The following is a 20,213-nucleotide window of genomic DNA, read 5'->3' as shown; positions in this document are numbered from 1 at the left end:
GCTTTTCATCATGTTCACCTGATTCGCCAATTGCGCCCTTTCCTGGACCGGGATGCGTTATGCACGGTCACTTATGCCCTCGTCACTTCCCGTCTGGATTACTGCAATGCTCTCTACATGGGGCTTCCCTTAAGGAGCACCCGGAGGCTCCAACTGGTGCAGAATGCGGCCGCGCGGGGGATTGAGGGAGCTCCTCGTAGCTCCCATGTAACACCTCTCCTGCATAGGCTGCACTGGTTGCCGGTGGTCTTCTGGGTGCGCTTCAAGGTGTTGGTTATCACCTTTAAAGCGCTCCATGGCATTGGACCGGGATATTTACGGGACCGCCTGCTGCCGACAGTTACCTCCCATTGTCCGATACGTCCAGTGCGCGCCCACAGGGAGGGTCTTCTTAGGGTGCCGTCAGCTAGTCAATGTCGGCTGGCGGCGCCCAGGGGAAGGGTGTTCTCTGTGGGGGGCCCGGCTGTATGGAATGAGCTGCCAGTGGGACTCCATCTCCTCCCTGATCTCCGGACCTTTAAGCGCGAGCTCAAGACTTTCTTTTTTCACCAAGCGGGGCTGCCCTGATTGATTTTAGTATGGGGATTTTAGTGGGTTTTTTATAGGGTTTTACCTAGGTTTTAGTTTTGATAAATTTTAGCTAATATTTTAATGTTACAGCGATTGAATCAGTTTTTAAAATTTGATAGTGTATTTTAAATTTTTGGGGATTCTTGTTGTTTTATTGGCTGTACACCGCCCTGAGTCTTCGGAGAAGGGCAGTATAAAAATATGAATGAATGAATGAATGAATGAATGAATAAATAAATAAATAAATAAATAAATAAATAAACAAACAAACATCAAGCTGGGGGAAATTGCTAACACTTCAGAACATAGACTGAAGATTCAGAAGTATCTTGAAAGACTTGAGCAATGGGTCCTATCCAAGAAGATGCAGTTCAGTGGTAAGAAAAGTACGGCCCCACACTTGGGCAGGAAAAAACAAATGCATAGGTATAAAATAGGCAGTACCTGACTCAATAGTTAAGCCAACTGTGAGTTGGACCTATGTGTTCTGGTGAACTGCCACTTATGGGTGAATCAGCAACGTGCTGCAACTGCCAAAAATGCCGAAGCATCTTTGGGACTGCCACTGTCATAGCCTGCATCAACAGAGGGATAGCATCTAAAAGTGATAACTGTTGTGACCCAGGTTTCTGGACCCGGACTCCTGGACTCGGATGATTCAGAAAGTGAGGGAGAAGACCTGGCAAGCCCTGCTTCTCTTTTTTTATTTATTAGATTTATAAACCGCCCTTCTCCCGAAGGACTCAGGGCGGTGAGCCCTTTCCCTCCCTGGCACCCACTCAAAGGGAGGAGGAGGGGCCGGCAAGACCTGATTCTCTGGAGCCTTCTTCTGATTTTGCAACGCCCCAAGAACAGTTTTGGAGTGATGCAAGACTGCGCAGGCATGACCGGCGCGCGCAGCAGAAGCAGCGTTGGGATAAAGCCAAGTCATAATTGTCATGCAGTGACATCTGCAGAGACTATAAATAAGAGGCGGGACTTCCTGGTTTTTTGTCTTGGACAAAGCAATGAATTTGCGCGGGCAAACTGTATCAATGGAGGGAAGAATATATTCGTGAGTAATTCTGGCCTTATCTATAATTTCCTCGTTATCTCAAGAAATTTGGCAGGCCCGTGGGTAGACGTGGCCAGGACATCTATATATGTAAATAAAAGGAGAAAAGAAGGCCTCTGACTGACTCTTTGCTGGGAGTATTGGGGGGAGGGAAACAGAACAGATAACACTGTTTTATACCACATTAGTGAGGCCACATCTGGAATACAAATCCAGTTCTGATCACCATGAGACAAAAAGACGGTGAGACCCTAGAAAGTATGCAGAGAAGAGCAACAAAGGTGATAAGGAATCTGGAGGCAAAATCATATGATGAACAGGGACCTAGGTATATCTAGTCTTTTGAAGAGAAGAATTGGGAATGGCATGAGAGCTGTCTTCCAGTATTTGAGGGACTGTCACAGACAAGAGGAGATCAACTTATTCTCCAAAACACCAAAGGATAGGGAAGAAGTAGTGGGTAGAAGATTGCTAAAAAGAGATCTAACCTAGAACTAAGGAGAAATTTCCTAAAAGTAAGATCAGTTAATCAATAGAATGGCTTGCCTCCCAGAGTTGTTTGTGCTCCATTGCTGGAAGTTTTCAAGAAAAAACTAGACAACCATTTGATCAGAATGGCATAAGGTCTCCTGCCTTGGATAAGGGACTGGACTACAATACCTCTAAGGTCCCTTCCCACCCTATGATTCTATGTTCTAGGATTATGTCAGTCCCACTTGGTAGACCAGACCATGAAATCAATTCCATAGGAAGTCTAAAAATACTTTTATTGAGATCAGCTGTTCTGTAATATCAGAGGCCATGGCTTCTCACTAGCCATAAACTGAAATATTGGTTGAAACAAGAAATTATGTTTTGTGTGACCTTGTTTGTCAAGTCTGCAGATAGTACTTATCTCAGTATTCCTCTGTATCCATAGAGAAGAACAGGTAGTCTTCCTTGATGGACTATCTCTGCAGGACTACTTATGAGCTAGATTTGAGACGCCAACAACCACACCCCATCACACAATCACATTTTGGGCACTCGGCAATTGGCCCATATGTATGGCTGCTTGCAGCATCCTGAAGTCACGACTGATTTACAATGTTTTTTTGGTAAATATCATAAAATTGGTGTAGTAACATGGTGACATGATGACTAGCTTAACGACTGGCACAACTGTAATTCTGTGCTCAATAATGGTCGTAAGTCAAGTACTACATCTAGAGATGGTCTTGAGGGATGGTCCTAAGGGAAATATGCTGCAAACTTTGGAAAAACATGAACTTCATTTGTAAAACAGGAAGGTACGAAAAGAAAATGAAAATTGTCTTGCCCTCTCTTTGGTAAAAGAGGGAGGGAAACAGAAACTTGACAGGCTTTCAAGATTCTTTTATTATTGCTTATAACAACAAAGTAACTCCCAGCATTTATTGCGCTATTTGCTCACTGATCTGGTATACATTAAAGAGCTGATAGTATCAGTTTAACTTTGGGGAGAAATTGTATCTGCTTAGCAATACCTCTGATCTAAAAGCAAAATGTCTAAGATTCATTTATAATTCTAGAATTAAAAGAGTCAGCAACAGGGAGTGGGAAGGATCTCTCTCTGCCTAGAGAGCCAATGTCTATTAAGGGATGCTTGCATAATACATCAAGCAACAAAATTAGACAAACCCATTACACCTGATAGAGTGTGAGAACCTGACCTATGTAGTTAATAATGCAGAGTATCATACAAATCCATAAAACTGGGTTGACCAAACCGTGGTACACTTAGACACAATGAACTAGATGGATGAGTTGCTTTCATACAATATTTATTTATTTATTTTTATTTATTAATCATATTTATATACCGCCCTATCTCCCAAGGGACTCAGGGCGGTTTACAGGCACTAAAAACAGATAAATAGAATATAAATACAATATAAAACATTTAAAAAACTTATTCTAAAGCCCGTCCAATTAAAAATAGAAATAAAACCCAATTTAAAACCCAAAATTTAAAATCTAGCTCAGTCCTGCACAATTAAATAAGTATGTTTTAAGCCCGCGGCGGAAGGTCCGAAGGTCCAGCTGACGAAGTCCGGGGGTAGATCGTTCAGAGGGTGGGAGCCCCCACAGAGAAGGCCCTTCCTGGGCGCCGCCAGACGACATTGCCTCGCTGACGGCACCCTGAGGAGACCCTCTCTGTGAGAGCGCACGGGACGGTGGGAGGTATTCGGTCGCAGTAGGCGGTCCCGTAAATAACCCGGCCCAATGCCATGGAGCGCTTTAAAGGTGGTCACCAAAACCTTGAAGCGCACCCGGAAGGCCACAGGAAGCCAGTGCAGTCTGCGCAGGATAGGTGTCATATGGGAGCCACGAGGGGCTCCATCTATCACCCGCGCAGCTGCATTCTGGACTAACTGTAGCCTCCGGATGCCCCTCAAGGGGAGCCCCATGTAGAGAGCATTGCAGTAATCCAGGCGAGACGTCACGAGTGCGTGAGTAACCGTGGCTTCCTAATGCTATTTTTTTTACTTATGCACTGAATCACTCAAACTGGCCTAGATTACAGCCTACTAAGGATTAAGACTTCTACAAAATTCATAGAAGTGTCTTATGTTATCATTAAGGCAAGTTATTACCGCATTACATTTATAGGATGGTAGAGGTAATAGGGAAGAAAATGCTGTTTCAGGAAAAAAGGAGAAAGAGAAAATCAGGTTTGACCTCTTGTAACTAATTAGACATGAAATCAAAGATTAAAAGCCTACTAATAATCCATGTAGCATTTATGCAGCATGTAAATCAAACTGACCAAAGGAATGCAGTGTTCACAAACTGCCATGAATAATGCATAAATAACGAAGGGGCTTATTTTGTACTGGATGCAATCACTGTATCACATCTCTCCCCAATTCCCTGGTTAGCAAAAATGTGAAAACCAGGTCAGATTATTATAAAAACCTTCTGAAAAACCAAAATTATCCTGGAGCTTATTGGTTACACTAGCTGAGTTTTATTTTATGGACTACAGGCAACTATTTTATTTCCTGCTTGAAATGACGAGATGTATAATGCTCAGAATTCAAAACCTGTCTTGGTAAAAGAAGCTTTGACCTTGTGTTCAATGTACAAAATAAAAATGTCACTTGCCTTATGTGATAAAATGTGTTGGAAATTGGGGAGAGATAATAGCAGCTTTTGATGGGCTTCACCTGGTATAGAACCTGGCTATGCAGAACATTTCCTAAAAAGTGCTAGTGATTTAGTTTGACTAAAATGCATGACTGTGCCATGCAGCATGGAGGGAACAACAGATGATGAATAGTAGCAGGACAGAATAGAGGAAATAAAATAATGAAGAACATCCTGGAGGAAGTGCAAGAAGAGAAAGGGCAGAGCAGTGTATCTGACAAAGATGGAAGCAAAGGATAGGGGACAAAGTGCAGGTGAATTAGGGAGAAAGGAGACATGTGGAAACAAAAACCTTACATGAGGCATATCGGGTCACTCAAGTCCTGTCACCTCTAGGTGGACTATTGCAATGTGCTCTATATGGGGCTACCCTTGAAGGGTATCTGGAAGCTTCAGATGGTACAAAATGCAGTGGCACATGCAGTTATCTGTGCCCTTAGAATGGCACATGGCTAGTCTGTTTCCAGGTCCAATTCAAGCTACTAGTTTTGACCTTTAAAATCCTTCTTCATGGACCAGGTTATTTTGAGAAACTGTTGCTTCCTGATTACTTCAACCTGTTTCAGGTTCTGTCTGCTAATGAACTATATTTGGAGGGACCCCAAAGGGGGGGCTCTGCTGCAGTTGTGCCTGAATTGTGGAACATTATTCCTCCCACTCCTGAGGTGAGACCTACCCTTCTTCAACATCTTTCCAGAAGTCTCTTAAAATTTGATTATATAACAGGCTTGGGAGTCTTGTGGAAATGGGATTGGAGAGGTGGCTTCATTGTGTGTAACATCTATGTTCTTTTTACCCTTTTTAAAGCCTTTTTAAAATAATGGTAATATTTATGCTTTAATTTTGGAGTGGTTTTGTAATTATTGTTTGTATGTTTTTATCATACACCATCAGAATCAAATTCTGTAAGATGGGTGATAAGTATTAATATGATAAATAAATAGTATCAGTGCTACAGGCAAAAGATGGAAGAGTTCGAAGGCTGGGTTCAAATATTAAGACAAACTCTAGACTTGAATTTGTAGAACCTTCCCTATGTTACTTAATATAGTACCTTACTTGTTAAATGATGGCTTAACACAATGGCATGGTTCATACAAGATGTTAAGATAATGATTGGGTTCCTATTACATATTGAACAAATACAAATCAGTGAACCCTATTTTAACGTGCTGTTAATGTGCTAGCACAGGAGCTTCCCTAATGGTCATTTTTCATACAGTTTGCAGCTGCTTAATTGTCTAGATCCAAATATTGTATAAAATTGTTCTTTAAATTTTTACTTTGAAATTCCATAGACATGGGACAAGACTGATGATTAAGGACAATTTCTTCCCTATTGCCTGTTTATTTTGTGAGGTTTTTAATTACGGCTTGCTTATTTCTTTTGCCCAATGAATGTTTCCCAACACAAATACATGTACATAAATACAGACAAATAACTTTAGAGAATAATTTGTGGAAACATCATTTGCCGGCAAGGAAATTAGGGAATGGAATTAGAACTTCCAACTCACTCTCCTGTTGATTTTATAGATGCTTCTCATAATTTTTAGTCTATTTAAGGCCTTTAATTTTCAGTTAGATTTGCTGAGCGGGGAAAAAAGAAAGTCCTATCCTCCCACTTCCCTACAAATAGTTGTCTTTTGAAAAAAAGCTTTTATGTCCTACTTGTAAGCTTCTCAAAAGCCTCCATTTGACCACTGTGCAAAAAAAACAGTGCAGGGATATCTTTTGTCTGACCCAGAATGGCTCCTTTACAGCTGAAGCAGAAAAGAATATGTCATGTCAATAAATCTTGGTAAATAGGAAGTACCATCCCAATAACTGAATTTACTCCACTTCTGCAAAGGACCTCTGCTACTGAGGTCTGGATTTCCTATATATCTTTTTTCAAAGTTCTGGAGGAGCCATCTTGAACAATTTATACAATGATCCTTTATGTAATGACCCATTTGACATTATAAAAGTAGGTTTATCACAAAACATGCAATGTTGGTTTAGGCTTGCTTTCACATTTGTATATGGGTACAGCTGTCCTCCTTCTCTAAGTAGATACATCTGCTCATTAGAAAAACAATGTAATTTCTAGTGTCTAATTCTAATTATTTGCAGATGATAGATTCCTTGTGCAGCCTCCATAAAGGGCTCAGCTTTCCCCACTCAATGACTAATAACCAGGGCCTTTAGGTAACAAGAACCAACGCAGTAAAGACCTGATACAAATTTGTGTCCATTTCTGTGTGTATTGAATGTGGCAGTTACATCTCAATAAGAAGAATGAGGAATCTTCTGATCTACAGCCTTGTAGTATTTGATATTAGCATCCTAAATTAAGCAGTTTCATGCACTTGACTTGGTTTACAAAATCCTGTAGTCTTCTGCAGTGATAATTTATTACCACAGATGCCAAAGGCACTCAAACAGCTGGGAAGTACCTATTCCTCCCTGACTCTCTTTTTGTTTGTGGTCATGTGTCAAATGAAACCTTTGTTGATGGGGAAGGTACCAGAGCTGCATCCTATTTGGGCAGAAAATAACCGCTCATCAAAACAACATCCTATGCTCGCGCTCGCTGCACTGGTGATCCTGACCCAAAGTGAAAAAGAAACAGCACAGCATGAAATACTCCTATCTAAAAATACAGGACAGGCAATGGATCCCTGGAAGGAAGATCAGCAGTTTGCAGAAAAGATATAGGGAAGGGAAGGGATTCCAAAATGAACAAGGAGAAAGACAGACAAGGAAAGAGGTGGCAAAAAAAATGGTATTTTGCTTAAATGCTTTGATTCCTAAGTCCCTAATTCACTTCTCTATACTTCAGTGATCTTCTTAACACTTTACAGTGACAGAAACTGCATTTCTCTCTCTGTTCAATGACAGCTAAATAAAGCATATCATATATTTAAAAGCTCCCCAAAACTTTAGGATCAGATACTGCGTTTGATATTTTGAGAACATCATGGATACTCTCATAAAATGGTTACTGAAGGAAGCTTAAATTTTTCCCAAAGCCTGAATTTCCCCTTAAATTTTCCTCAATCATGGAACTGGAAGGGATTTTGGAGGTCTTTTAGTCAGGGGTAGGCTGCTGGAGGTTTGCAGGGGGTTGGGAGAATCTCTAGCTAAGATTCTGTGCAGTTCAGAGAACCCGCAAATCTCCCATCCAGGAGTTCCCACATGGCCCATTTTGGATGCAGGTAAGTGCAGGGTGCGTGCAGAGGCTCAGGGAGGGCGAAAACCAGGCCTACTGGAAGTTCAGGAAGGGCAGAAATGGGCCTGTTTCAGCCACCAGAGGGCCTCCAGAGCCTAGGGAGGCCATTTTCGTGCTCCTGAAGGCTCAAAGAAAGCCTCCAGTGCCCGGGGAGGGCAAAAACGCCTCCCCCCCCCATGGTGCAGGAGGCCGACTAGGCCATGCCCACCATGGCCACACCCATCCAGCAACCAGGCAGAGAAACCCTTGATAACATTTTTGAAGCCCACCCCTGCTTCTAGTCCAACCCTCTGCCCAAAGCAGACCTTATTGCGTGCTGGACAATATTTTCTTGAAGACCTCCAGTGATGCACAACTCTGGGAGGCAAGCTGTTCCATTGATTAAATTATTCTTATAGTCAGAAAATTTCTTCTTAGCTCCAGATTAGATCTCTCTTTAATGTGAGTTGGTATGTGCACACTGTTATACATGCAATTTACAGGTTTGCAATATAGTCAACAGGAAATAAGCCTCTTAAAAAAAGAATGATCCAAAAGGCTGAAACTATATTTCTCTCTTATGTTTCAATATTGTATTTGAAAGAGAAGATGGCTGGAGAAGTATTTCAATGAAAGATCCTGACATATCTCAAACTTCTGCAGGAGAAAGATGTCACACCCTCATGTTTTCTTAAAGGATGGTCCAGTAGTAGCCTGTCAGTGACACTTATAAATTGGGCTTGCAAATAAAAAAATATTCAAATTTTCTGAATACAATCACCCCAATCTAAATATTGGAATATTTTTTGAAATGTATCAAGAAGAACCACTGGAAAACAGGATTGTGGGGCTAATTGTGATTCTGCTGCTACCGAATACCTCTCACCGACCCGTGCGCTCTCACAGAGAGGGACTCCTCAGGGTGCCGTCGGCGCGACAGTGTCGTCTGGCGACGCCCAGGGGAAGGGCCTTCTCTGTGGGGGCTCCCGCCCTCTGGAACGAACTCCCCCCAGGACTCCGTCAACTTCCGGACCTCCGAACCTTTCGTCGCGAGCTTAAAACTCACCTATTCATCTGCGCTGGACTGGGTTAGTTTTTTAAACTTATGGGTTTTTTTAATGGGTTTTATTTTAAATTTTTAACCGTGGCCAATTCAATAAGTTTTTTAATTATATTTTAATCGTATGTATATTGTATTATTTTGTATTTTTACCAGGCTGTGAACCGCCCTGAGTCCTTCGGGAGAAGGGCGGTATAAAAATTTAAATAATAAATAAATAAAATAAATAAAACCATTGCTGACCAATTACATACAATGGCAGAGTATAGATGAAGGTTGTAGAGCTCTAATCTCTCTCTAAATATATTTAATGATTTATATTAACAATATAAATTCCTGAATATTATTATATGTTAAGTTACTTCAAAATCTCTCAAGAGGTTTTTCTGGGATTTTGCAAGAATTCAGCATTTTCACATGAAATTGTGAAATGAAATATGTGAAACAGAACTGTGATATTCTAGTCCTGCCTTCTGCATGAAAGCTGGCTGGGCAACTTTGGCCTGGTCACTCTCTTTCAGTTCAACTCATCTCACATGGTTATTGTTGTGGGGAAAAATAGAGGAAGAAGTAGTATTAGGTATGTTGACTGCCTGGAGTTATTTATGAAATAATAATAAAAACAGGATAAAAATAACTGTTATATTAAATCTCACACAATGTTGGAGATTTAGCCATAAATGTATGATCATGCCATCATGAAATCATATGACAATATTTACCCTTCGTAAAGGTGCCAAACTAAAACATTTTCTTGCTTCTGTCATGCTAATGGCATTTTTATTTATTTATTTATTTATTTATTTATTTTTGTCGCATAGTATATATAAGCATAAGCATGAAACAACTATACAGCACATAAGCATATGTATGAGTATGAGTATGTAATAACTATATTAATTGGATATAACGAAGGACAACAATAGGATAGGAACGGTAGGCACGTTTGTGCTCTTATGCACGCCCCTTACAGACCTCTTAGGAATGGGGTGAGGTCAATGGTAGATAGTTTTTGGTTGAAGCTTTTGGGATTTTGGGAAGAGACATATTATATAGAAGACATACTATATTATAGACATATTATATACAACCTGCAGAAACCTTCAAGGTGTCTTATATTATATTATATAATAGTATATAATAGAAGCACGAAGCTGATAACACCAGCCTGAAGATGACAAATGAAACTTCATCGAAATGTCGCCAAGACACTTCCAATTTTACGCGGGAGAAAACCCAAATAACCAAAGACCTACATACAAACACCCGCGAAAACCTCAGAAAACATTATATAATATAATATATACATATATATTATTTATATATTATATATTATATAATATAATATATAACATATTATATTATAGGCATATTATATACAACCTGCAGACACCTTCAAGGAAGAACTTGTTACAGCAAAATACTTATTAAAATCAGTATTTTGCATATATTTTTATTTAAATATTTTTTTCTCAGCGTAAAAGTTACTGCAAAAATTTTTTTGAAATAGACCAAACTCACAGAGCAACATTATAATTGAAATGATCAACTGTATATATTTAGGAAGAAGATCTTTAACTTGAAAGGCGAGAGATTGCACTAAGGAAAAAAGCATAATAATCCAAAGGTGAGAAGAATTTCTATTGTCTTATAAGTCTCTCTGTGGGAATTTTCACAGCAGAGACATCTATTGAGAGCCGTGGGGAGGAGGGAGGCTTGTGAAATTCTAGTTCCTCGTGCTTCCCATCCCATCAATAAATGCGTGCAATCATACTCTTGAGCTGTGGTGTGATTTCAAGGTTCATCTCTTCCAAGCAGCTCAAACACTAATTATCCCAGCTGTAATTAGTAAGATAATTAAATACTGGCTCACTCATCACTCTACCTTGTGTCGGGTCATGACTCTCCCAGAAGACCTTGAGCAGTTTCTCAAAGCTGATGGTTTCTGGCTGAAATACCACTCGCACAACTTCAGTGTGGCCAGTTTTGCCTTCAATGAAACAATAAGAAACAAAAATATTAATCACTAAAACCAATACCAAAAAAATGGATTTATTATTCCCCAGTATGTTAAACAAGTAAAAATATGTGAACAGAAAAAGACTGGTGATTAACAGTTGTAAGCCATGCCACTTTTTCTGGTAGTTTCAGAAATGGCAATGCTTTATTCCATTAGGAAACTGTGCTTTTTTTGCAGCTATGCAGGGCATGGCAATAAAGTCATGAGATCACATGGGTGACCGGGAGGCTCAGGAGGAGATGGCAAGAGACAGTTTCAACTCATTTTTGTACTAGCTCTGTCTTTACTTTTTAGGGAGTGGGTGAGTTCATTTTTGAAAAGAAAATTGATATGTTACATCTAGGATATAACTCTAGATTAACTCATGTTTGCTAGTTTCTTCTAAAGCAGGGGTGTCAAACTCAAGGCCCGTGGGGCCACCCTGGAAACAGTTAAGGACAAGCCCATGGTGCCTCTGCCATCAAAAACGGAGCTTGGAAGGGCTACACACGGCACTCATGAACTCCATTTTCACTGGCAGAGGGTTGCAGGACGCCATCCCAGCTGAAAACAGAGCTCGTGAGAGCCACGCCCCGAGCTCTGTTTTCACTGGCAGAGGGTTGCAGGAGGTTGTTGCAGATGAAAATGGAGCAAGGGAACCCGTTTTCACTGGCAGAGCACTTGGACCACCATAGGCACCCCCGACATAAATAATGTCATGCTGGCCACGCCCACCCCTGCCATGTCCACCCCGGCCCTCCAAAGTCAAACACTACCCCAATGTGGCCCTCAATGAAATCGAGTTTGACATCCCTGTTCTAAAGTAATAATAAATAAACAGAAAAGCATTCTGCCAAATTTTCTGAAACTGGACTTTCTTGTTTTTCTTTTGAAGATGTTTCACTTCTCATCCAAGAAGTTTCTTCAGCTCTGATAGGATAGTGGGGAAGAGAGCTGAAGAAAAGAGAAGCGAAACGTCTTCAAAAGAAAAAAAAGGAAGTCCGTTTGCCTCCTGAAAAAGCACTTTTGGGACAACCACAACCTGGATGACTGAGAATCTCTACAGACTTTTCTTAGCACAATTTTCTCTATTTCTGAAAGTGGCATATAAAGAGTTAGTAGTGACAGGCGTCTGAAGGTTGTCCATCCCTGCCAACTCACTGCAGGGCAGTTGAGCTGGAGAAAATTGCTAGAGGACATTTAATAAGAATCATATATCATAGTTTGTGGGCAGAAACAGCTTTATTGGTTTAATATTTGTTCTTATTACTATCAAAGTGCTTTCCATTTTAACAGCTGCCTGGTATTCATATTATTTTAGCAAAGTTTCTTTTAACCTCTATTGCTTTTTGCTTTTAGCTTGGCCTCACTATTCTCAGCTGTATCACCTCTGATTAAAGAAGTAGGCTATGAAAACAAATGTACTTTTATTTATAACATTATAATGTCATAAATTAAAAAATAGCATTGTTATGCTATTTCTGATGGAATAACACTGATATAAACTTCAAATAAAGTAATACAGGTTTCCTTGGCCAATTTCAGTGGTAATGAGAGAAAGAGGAAAATGATATTTAGAGGATGCATTAAACAGAGGATTGCGGCAACATCCAAGAACATAAGCCTTTGGCTGTACAAACAGCACAAGCTTTTGGCAGGGAAATTATTCTTTAGCACTATGTTTGGCCATGTCAAATGTCAACACAAAAATTAGGAAACATTTGACAGAGCCCTAACTATCCATACCTATAATAATGACCTGTCTTTTCAAATGCCCTAGTGCTTCTCTATTAACACTTAAAATGAATCTCCTGCCGTGCCCAGTTCTACCCTTTACTGTATTGTCACTTTTTCGGTGCTAAAAAAAAATCACTGATTTTTCAGTCACCTAGCCATGTGCTGACTGTGGCATTCAAAATAATGAACAGGCTTCCTTCTCCATTTAGATTCATTCCAAACAATATCATTTTGATGCAGTGTTATGTTTTGACATATATGGCAGTGGTGAAATCCTACCAGTTCGCACCGGTTTGGGTGAACCGGTAATGATAAAAGCTACCGGTTCAATGAACTGGTACTAAAAAAAAAGCTACTGGATGGTCCAAACCAGTATTTCCGATGATCAGCTGTGCCGCGCGATTTAAAATCGCTAGAAAACAGGAAATCCTGCTTTCTAGTGAATCTAAATCACACAGCACAGCTGTTCCCCCCTCATTGTCCTTCTTACTTCCCAATCCTCCTTTTTTTATGCGAAATGTGCATTTGCCGTGTACTATGCATGCCTGCACAATGTGTGTTTCACACGCACTGCACAGCATGTGCTTGGCACACACTGCGCATGCGCGGGCAGCAAACCGGGAGCAAACCGGGGAGGATTTCACCACTGATATATGGTATAGTATAAGTTGCTCTGTAAAAAGTCTCAAATGTCTTCTCCTGGTACAAACAATTAAAGGATCTCAAACTACAAGACTGGCTGAAAAATTGCCCAAGTCTTTTAACAACAGAACAGTTGTGGACAACCTAAGGCTAATTTCCAGCTCAGCTTAGAACATACCTAACAGGAGGTAAACATAAAAATGCTACTATAAAATGCAGCATATAATAAATGTCAAATGTATCCTTCAAGATAAAATGTAACGATGATAGATTCCTGGATGTGAGATAGACGGTACTATGTTATAGTGATTTTGGATATAAGAGCACGATTTATTAATACAAACTACCTTCTACTGGACTAGATCACTTTTTTTTAGTTCATGTGAGAATGTCTCCTCTAATCAGCCACAAAATAAGGAATAATTCTATTACCTAGAATTGTTTGCAATGCAGAGTAATTTTTATTTTCTGGTTTAAAAATAATTACAAATTAATCCCTTGTTTTCATTTACTTAACAACTATTTATTTATTTCAGTTTATATGACCATCCATTTAAAATTCATGACCTTATTTATTTAATACATTTACATTACCACCCATTTTCTAACCAACTTTGAGCAAGCTCCAATCAAAAGTTAAAATTATAAATAATATCATATTAAAAATATAAAACTAAACAGATTAAAATATTAAAACTTTGGAGGGCTGAAAGCAATTAAAAACTAAAAATTAAGAACTATATACTGGTAAAACAATATTTTTTTAAAAAAAATACACATACACAATTAGCAGCTAAGGTTAAAAAAAGCCACTAACAGCAAATTAACACAACTACTGCCTAAGCTCACCATGTTATCTTGATCTTCAAGTCCAGTGACAAATTCATGTCTTTAAGTCTTGCAAAAAAAAGGCAGCAGGGTTGGGGCCAATCTAGTCTCTGATTGAGATGATGGTCAAAAGAGTGGGCAGCATGATTGAAAAGGCTCTACACCCAAAAAATTAACAATTATAAGTTCTAAAAGGACATATTACTTGTACTACAAAGTAGAACTGAGATATGATAGAATTGTTAAAAAATACTAAATATTCTGTCTTTCTCCTTAAGCAGAAGCAAAATCAAGAGCAAAATCAAATCAAGAACTCTAGATAATTCTTCCTCATGGAATAATGTACAGTAGTAACTATGGAACAGTTTTTCAACATGTAAAATAACCATAACAATATAAAACAAGTCCTAAGATGTTTCATCTTAAATGGTTTCCTGATATAATACAATAGGACTTTGTGCATATGAAGATGGCATGGTTTCTCAATGCTTTATGTTTTGTAATTAATCCATTTTCAGTTCATCCCTGAGTATACAGTATACTATGGTAGGATTATTTGTTCAAATAATGTGTACTTGAAATGAATCATACATAAGTATTTATTTTTCTGATGTGGTAACACACACAATTTGTTATATGAGTGTTATAATACAGGATTACCCAACCAAATGTCATGCTCCCCTTGATCAAATTTTAAAAACACAAGAATATAAAACCCTGTTCAATTAATCCATAGCCTCATCGTCTATGCAGATTATCAATTACATTAACTTTCAGTTTGCACAGATTCTCAATGTGCACCTTTGGGATAAACATAGGATCATCTAATCCAACCTTCCATGGCCAACTAGGAAATGCGCACAAACCTGAAACAGAGCAGTAGCAGTAACATTGTTTCTTCCCAACAACAATATTACAACACATTGTGTATGAATTGGAATTTCAAATTTCTATCAGTTTTAGTGGCCACTGATAATATTATCTTCCTCAAACAGGATTTTATCCTCCTTTCAATTTTTTGACAATCATTCAAATTTAATGCCATTATCCCAACAGCTGGTAATAAATTCTAGTATATATGATGGATATGAAAGTGTTTCATTTTATTAGTCCTGAATTCCTCTGAATGTAGTTTCAGTGAATGGTCTCGAGTTCTAACATTAGGAAAGAGGTAGAAAATATACCTGTCTCAATACTATTTATGATTTTGTACATACCATATCTTCTTTATCCTTTGGTTTGAAGCTAAAAAAAAAAAGCTAATGCAGTTGCCTTCCTTCATAAAGGAGTTCCACCACTTCCCTAATATTTTTTTATTATTTGTTTCACTCTTCATAGCACTGCAGTAATCATTAAGATGTAGTCAGTAGAACTATCCATAATCTAACATATGTGCCTCTCACACATATTTAATGGCACTGCTATAGTGACAATCCCATTTTCAATTCTCTTCCTAATGATTGTGGTCATAGAATTTTTCTTGTTTATTTGTTTCTTTATTCCATTTTTATAGCAGCTGTATGCTGGATTGATTAATTAGTTAGCCCATTTATATACTCATATCTCAGCCAATAGTTTAGCCCACAATATTTTCAATGAATTTTTACTCTAAGTACTATTTTCTGGTCAGCCACTGAGCTGTTCATTAATGCATAAGTGAAATCTGACTTTTTTTGTTGACATAGAAAGTAACACTGTGAAACTCATTACAGTAGCACATAATAAGGTTTGGCCTGATTTAGTAAGCCCTGCCTTCCTGAAATGTACTATTTGCTGTATCCACATTCTAAAACATACAATCTTCTTCCATAGATTTGCAAAATATTAAGTCATATTCAAACTGAAAATTATAGGGATTGGGCATGTGATCAGAGATCAGAAAAGTTATAGCAAAACCAGACTTTATGTGTTGGAACTATTCAGTGTGTTTATTTTAGAGGTCATATTTGATGACACAACAATTAAATACAAAAGTACTACAAAGAATTTGAACTTCATGGCCAGAAACAGATACAAAAATTTCATTCAGGAGTGTCTCAAAACTTTTTGATTGAATAGAAACAATGGGTAAACTTTTGAACTAACCCTGCAAAATGTGACATGATGTGAATTCCAGATGGTATAATCTGTGTATAGAAGATACACACATTAAGAAGGACTGGGGTGACATGATAGGAGTGTTCCAATATCTCAGGGGTTGCCACAAAGAAGAGGAAGTCAAGCTATTCTCCAAAGCACCTAAGGGCAGGACAAGAAGCAACGGGTGGAAACTAATCATAGAGAGAAGCAACCTAGAACTAAGGAGAAAATTCCTGACAGTTAGAAAAATTAATCAATGGAATAACTTGCCTCCAGAAGTTGTAAATGCTCCAACACTGGAAGTTTCTTTTCTATTCTATTCTATTCTATTCTAGATACAGTGTTATGTATTTTATGTATATGTATTTTTTCAGGTAATGTAATGTAATGTAATGTAATGTAATGTAATGTAATGTAATGTAATGTAATATAATATAATATAATATAATATAATATAATATAATATAATATAATATAATATAATATAATATAATATAATATAATATAATATAATATAATATAATAACAGAGTTGGAAGGGACCTTGGAGGTCTTCTAGTCCAACCCCCTGCCCAGGCAGGAACCCCTACACCATCTCAGTCAGATGGTTATCCAACATTTTCTTAAAAATTTCCAGTGTTGGAGCATTCACAACTTCTGCAGGCAAGTCGTTCCACTTATTAATTGTTCTAACTGTCAGGAAATTTCTCCTTAGTTCTAAGTTGCTTCTTTCCTTGATCAGTTTCCACCCATTGCTTCTTGTTCTACCCTCAGGTGCTTTGGAGAACAGTTTGACTCTCTTCTTTGTGGCAACCCCTGAGATATTGGAACACTGCTATCATATCTCCCTAGTCCTTCTTTTCATTAAACTAGACATACCCAGTTCCTGCAACCGTTCTTCATATGTTTTAGCCTCCAGTCCCCTAATCATCTTTGTTGCTCTTCTCTGCACTCTTTCTAGAGTCTCAACATCTTTTTTACATCGTGGCGACCAAAACTGGATGCAATATTCCAAGTGTGGCCTTACCAAGGCATTATAAAGTGGTACTAACACTTCACGTGATCTTGATTCTATCCCTCTGTTTATGCAGCCCAGAACTGTGTTGGCTTTTTTAGCAGCTGCTGCACACTGCTGGCTCATATCTAAATGGTTATCCACTAGGACTCCAAGATCCCTCTCACAGGTACTACTATTGAGCAAGGTACCACATATACGGTACCTGTGCATTTTGTTTTTTTTGCCTAAATGTAGAACCTTACTTTTTTCACTGTTGAATTTCATTTTGTTAGATAGCGCCCAATGTTCAAGTCTGTCAAGATCTTTCTGTAACTTGAGCCTATCTTCTGGAGTGTTGGCTATTCCTGCCAGCTTGGTGTCATCTGCAAATTTGATGAGTTCCCCATCTATCTCCTCGTCCAAGTCATTGATGAAGATGTTGAAGAGTACTGGGCCTAAAACAGAGCCTTGGGGTACTCCACTGCATATTTCCCTCCATGTGGATGTAGTTCCATTGAGGACTACACGTTGAGTGCGGTTGGTCAGCCAGTTACGAATCCATCTGGTGGTGGTGCTGTCTAACCCACATTTTTCTACTTTATCTAGTAGTAGGTTATGGTCTACTTTATCAAATGCTTTACTGAAGTCCAAGTAAATTATATTGACAGCATTCCTCTGGTCTACTAATTTTGCCATTTTGTCAAAGAATGCGATAAGATTAGTCTGGCATGATCTGTTTTTGACAAACCCATGTTGGCTTTTGGTTATTACTTTGTTTGCTTCTAGGTGTTCAGTGATTCATTGTTTGATTATCTTTTCCAGAATCTTCCCCAGTATTGAGGTAAGGCTGATAGGTCTGTAGTTTCCTGGATCTGTTTTTTTTTTCCTTTTTTGAAGATGGGAACTACATCAGCTCTTTTCCAGTCCTCTGGCAGCTCCCCTGTGCTCCAGGATTTTTGAAAGATATAGTTCAGTGGTTCTGAGATCACATCTGCCAGTTCCTTCAGAACCTTGGGGTGTAATCCATCCGGTCTTGGTGATTTGAACTCTTCTAGGGTAGACAGGTGTTCACTTACCATTTTCTTCCCTATTTTAACTTGTGTTTCTAATCTGTTTTTGTAGTGCTGTTTTTGATAGGTTGGATTGTTTTTTCCTTTTGTGTAAAGACAGATGCAAAAAATGAATTAAGTAGATTTCTCCCTGTTGCTTGTCATCTTCTTGCCATTTTTTCCCAGCAATGGGCCAATTGTTTCCTTTTTTCTTGTTTTTAACATGTTGGAAGAAGCTTTTTTTGTTATTTTTTACTTTTGTCGCTAGCCTTTGTTCATTGTGAGCCTTAGCTTTCCTCACTTCATCTTTACAGGCTCGGGCTATTTGCTGATATTCTGCCTTAGTTATTTGCCCCTCTTTCCACTTTTTATACTTGTCCTTTTTGTCTTTCAATTTGTCAGATAGTTCTTTGTGCATCCATGCTGATTTCTTTTGAGATCTATTATTTTTCTTCTTCATTGGTATTCATTGGTATATAGGTACTTCCATAGTAATAGCTCCTAACATTATAAATCAAAATAACAGTATACCTATTTTACTTTTGCTTCTAGACTGCATTGTACGACAGTGCTTCCCACCATCCAATAAAATAAATGAAGCAGGACTCTTGTAAAATAAAACCTTCATCTGAAAACACCTTTGGAGTTTATGGTGAAGCAACCACTGAGACCATAATAAAAAATTAGTTCTGAAATGCTGCAGAACATCTTATTGTTGGTGGACACACCACTGTTTTTATATTAAATGTAACTTTTAGCATAAAAATAGAAACAAACGCTGCCCAACAAGTAGTCTAAATGTGAAGCAGGGAAGCAAAACAAAAATATTTGTTTTGGCATGTCTTTTGCCTTTAAGACAAGGAAAATGAATGTAATAATTGTATACACTGCTAGGAAAGTGGTGGGAATGTGCATAAAAATGTGGTCATAACCACGGGTTCTATTTAAGTGACATTAATGTTTGCGTTAAAGGCCAGGTTAGGGACAGGCCATCATAGAGAAAAACTATGTGATTGCTAAGAATCAACATAGTAACATTATCAATGGCACATTATCAATACATCAAAAAATCCATATCCAGTTACTTTTTATTTTTATGTCATAATTTACTTATTTTAAAAGACTATAGAGAAGAAAGTATCAGGCTAAATTTGGAATTGCTGGAATTTCTTTCCCCAGTAATTTAAGTGGAAATTCCCTCCTAAATTAGCACTCTCGGGTTTTCTTTTAGTTTTTTTCATCCACTTATTATCTCTTTTTTTCAGCTTAGTTCTGGCACTCCAGTTCGTGTTTGACCCCCTATTGAAAATACATCTTTAACTTCACACCTGTAATATATAATATCCTTAATTTATTTATTTAAATAAGACAAAGACTCTTTTTCAATTTGCCAGTGTTTGCTTCTATGCTAAATATCAGAAGGCATCCTAAAGTAAAGAAAAATTGACCCAGTAATGTAACTTCCATAAAAAGCTAATAATTATATCAACATAACCATGCATATGCATATCAGTTTCATTTCATGTGCAGATAACATGCAAACCTATCAGAGTGTTACTCTGTAACTCAGAGTGTTATCATACATGTTACTATGGACCAGTACAAAAGGGAGCGTTGGCTTACCTGAACGTCCCTTCTTGGAGAGGGGAAAACGGCCGTCAGGACTGGGTTATTTCTTCTCGTTGTTGATTGGACCGAGTCTTTTAAATTGAAGTTTGTGGTCCCCGCCTCCTCTTGTTTCCCTCCAGCTTTTTCGGCGAGGATTCAACTGTAGGCCGGCAAGTCTCGCTGAAATGATAGAGAATTAGTGCCCTCCCGCCCCTGAACCCCGCATTGAT

General features: G+C 38.5%; 1 protein-coding gene across 1 annotated transcript in view; it reads right to left on the bottom strand.

The window, feature by feature from the left end:
• The window catches only part of MSRA (methionine sulfoxide reductase A), a 229,097-nt gene that overhangs the window by 83,254 nt on the left and 125,630 nt on the right, over positions 1-20,213 (bottom strand). Inside the window, exon 4 of the mRNA XM_058164824.1 lies at positions 10,931-11,035. Within this exon, the coding sequence (XP_058020807.1) occupies positions 10,931-11,035 (105 nt within the window). The remainder of the gene's footprint in view (positions 1-10,930; positions 11,036-20,213) is intronic.

The sequence above is a fragment of the Ahaetulla prasina genome, chromosome 1, assembly GCF_028640845.1.
Source record: "Ahaetulla prasina isolate Xishuangbanna chromosome 1, ASM2864084v1, whole genome shotgun sequence".
Classification (NCBI taxonomy): Eukaryota; Metazoa; Chordata; class Lepidosauria; order Squamata; family Colubridae; genus Ahaetulla; species Ahaetulla prasina.
Note: the sequence above shows the minus strand (reverse complement) of the source record. Positions and strands in the feature narration are given on the sequence as shown.